This window comes from Limanda limanda, chromosome 17 (assembly GCF_963576545.1).
Source record: "Limanda limanda chromosome 17, fLimLim1.1, whole genome shotgun sequence".
NCBI classification, from domain to species: domain Eukaryota; kingdom Metazoa; phylum Chordata; class Actinopteri; order Pleuronectiformes; family Pleuronectidae; genus Limanda; species Limanda limanda.
In genome coordinates this window covers 24,376,562-24,379,028 of record NC_083652.1, presented here as the reverse complement: position 1 = coordinate 24,379,028, position 2,467 = coordinate 24,376,562, and the positions used below count along the sequence as shown (strand labels likewise).

Genomic DNA, 2,467 nt, shown 5'->3' with positions numbered 1-2,467 from the left:
TTATATTATACATGTATTCTATATAATATTTGACAAACTTTGCTTTATTTTATTCATATTATATTGTTATTTTATTATTTTCCCATTTTTATTTTTTCTGTTTCTTTTTTTTCGTTTTCTTTGTCTCTGAGTCAGAGACACGATGTCAAGTTCTCTTTTTTTATTTTCATTTGTGGAAATGCTTTCTTTTTATTAAAATCTCTAAATGATCAAAGTAATTATCACCAATGAAATCACATGAGCCACAGACACAAAGTCAGATTTCATGTTTATTCATGTTGCCTCGTGGCTCGTTGTTCAGCTGGAGTTGGTGGTCACCACGTTTCCTGCTTCGTCCACTTCCTGCACGATGGTCACCACCCGGGTCGTCCTCGTGGTGGTGACGGTGCTGCAGAAAGAAAAAGACAATTCAAACTTTGACGAAATGAGATAAGAAACATTTACAGATCAAATTATTTTCGTTGCTGGTTTTTATTGAGCCTGGTTTTCACTGATATAAATCAAATAATGTAGAATGCTCCACTTATGTCACTTAATTCATTTCTAATCTGATTGAATGTATTTCCTCCATCGTCTCAGAGCAACAACCAGTCTGGACAGTTTCTGTGTTTATATACAGACACGTATATGTGTTATGAATCAACATGACTTTTCAAGAGGCTTCAGACTTAGGTCAGTTTGTGTGTGTGTACTAAATGTTTGTGTATTTGTGTACATGTATGTGTCATAAAGTACAAATCAGCACTTTAATTCTGACAAAACAAAATTTTGATTTAAGATTAAATTCTGGACTAAAATATCAGTATTTAGAAATACATTTATTTCAAAGTGTTGTGTGTTTCTATTTATGGTCATTTTCTATAATTTAAACCGTACTTATAATGATAAAGACCCTTGTGTGTGATGCTGAGCAGGAGATGCTTCAGTGGAGCTCACCTCTCCGTCTCTCCGTCCAGCAGCCTCCTGTACTCGGCGATCTCCAGCTCCAGCCGGGTCTTGATGTCCAGCAGGTCTCTGTAGAGGTTCCCCTGGTTCTTCAGGTCGGATCTCAGCTGGTTCAGCTGCTCCTCCAGAGCCTCCACCTGCCGCTGGTACCCGGCCAGCATGTTGGAGTAGCGGTTCTTGGTCTCGGCCAAAGTTCCCTCCAGAGCTCCTTTCTGTGAGCAAAGACATTTTATTTCACCAACTTTATGAGATTGATTGATTGATTTGCCGGGAGATGTTTTCTCTCTTTCTCACCTTGCTGATCTGAGCCTGAAGTTTGATTTCCAGAGTCTGAAGAGTTCGTCTGATTTCTCCGATCTCGGACTTGGACGTCTGCAGAGTCTCAGTTCTCACGCTCACCTCCTTGTTCAGATCACTCGACTGAGGAGCAGGTCACAGACTTTATAAGTTATCAACATTCAAACGATAACTACAAAAGGTGTACAAAATAGAGTTTAAAAACTGACACAAAATTTATTGAAAAAAATTAAATAAAAAATTTCACTAGTGTAAAAACAAACATAACAATTTAAAAAAAATGTTACTGTTAAATAATAAAGTTTTAAACATCTTAAGACTGAAAAACAACAAGAAAGTAATAAATCTGCAAACAAGAAAGAAAATGTAAACTTCAACAAGTGAAGCTTTTAATACAAAAAAAAACAAAGTTATCAAACTGATCCTGAATCAGTTTAAAGCTTTGACAAAGCTGCCCTGGCCTGTAGGGGGCAGCAGTGGCCTCATTCACACCCTCACCTTGGCCTGGAACCAGGACTCCAGCTCTCGGCGGTTCTTGGAGGCGTCGGCCTCGTAGTGCTCTCTGATTCCAGCCATGACCACGGACAGGTCCTCCTGAGGAGCGGCGTCCACCTCCACGTTGACGTTGCCGCTCATCTGAGCCCGGAGCGCCATCAGGTCCTGAGGAGCACGAGCACGCCGTCACACCTCGGGTCTGTGTCACATGGTTCTGTTCTCTTGGTGTCATGGACTCACCTCCTCGTGGTTCCTCTTCAGCTGGAACAACTCCTCCTTCTGACCTTCAGTCTGCATCTGCAGGTCGGAGCGGCCCAGCGTCAGCTCGCCCAGAACCCGCTTCAGACCCGCGATGTCGGCCTCCACCGACTGGCGCATGGCCAGCTCGTTCTCGTACCTGGAGACGAGAGAAAGTGAATTATCTTCAAACTGCTGGAAGTGATTTGATTCAGATCCTCTCGTCCTCTCGTCCTCACTTGACTCTGAAGTCGTCGGTGGCGAGCTGCGAGTTGTCGATGGCGAGGACGAGGGCGGCGTTTCCTCGAGCTGCGTATCCGATCTGAGCAGAGACAAGAGGGAACTCTGGATTCAAATGCATAATAATCATAAAAATAAATATGACATCAAAGAACTTTATAAGAATTAAATCATAAAATTAAAGACATCAAATATAAGAAATGTTTAAAAAACAAAACAAATAACCTAAAATTTGAAACTTTCAAAAGTTTAA

The 2,467-nt window shown here is 41.4% G+C and overlaps 1 protein-coding gene across 1 annotated transcript in view; it reads right to left on the bottom strand.

Moving 5' to 3' along the window:
- Positions 1-297: 297 nt before the first annotated feature.
- Positions 298-2,467, bottom strand: part of LOC133023272 (keratin, type I cytoskeletal 13-like) — a 2,963-nt gene continuing 793 nt past the window's right edge. The window contains exons 2-7 of the mRNA XM_061090262.1: positions 2,214-2,277; positions 1,978-2,134; positions 1,741-1,902; positions 1,240-1,365; positions 937-1,157; positions 298-388 (exon numbers count right to left, since the gene is read on the bottom strand). Coding sequence (XP_060946245.1) covers positions 298-388; positions 937-1,157; positions 1,240-1,365; positions 1,741-1,902; positions 1,978-2,134; positions 2,214-2,277 — 821 coding nt within the window. The remainder of the gene's footprint in view (positions 389-936; positions 1,158-1,239; positions 1,366-1,740; positions 1,903-1,977; positions 2,135-2,213; positions 2,278-2,467) is intronic.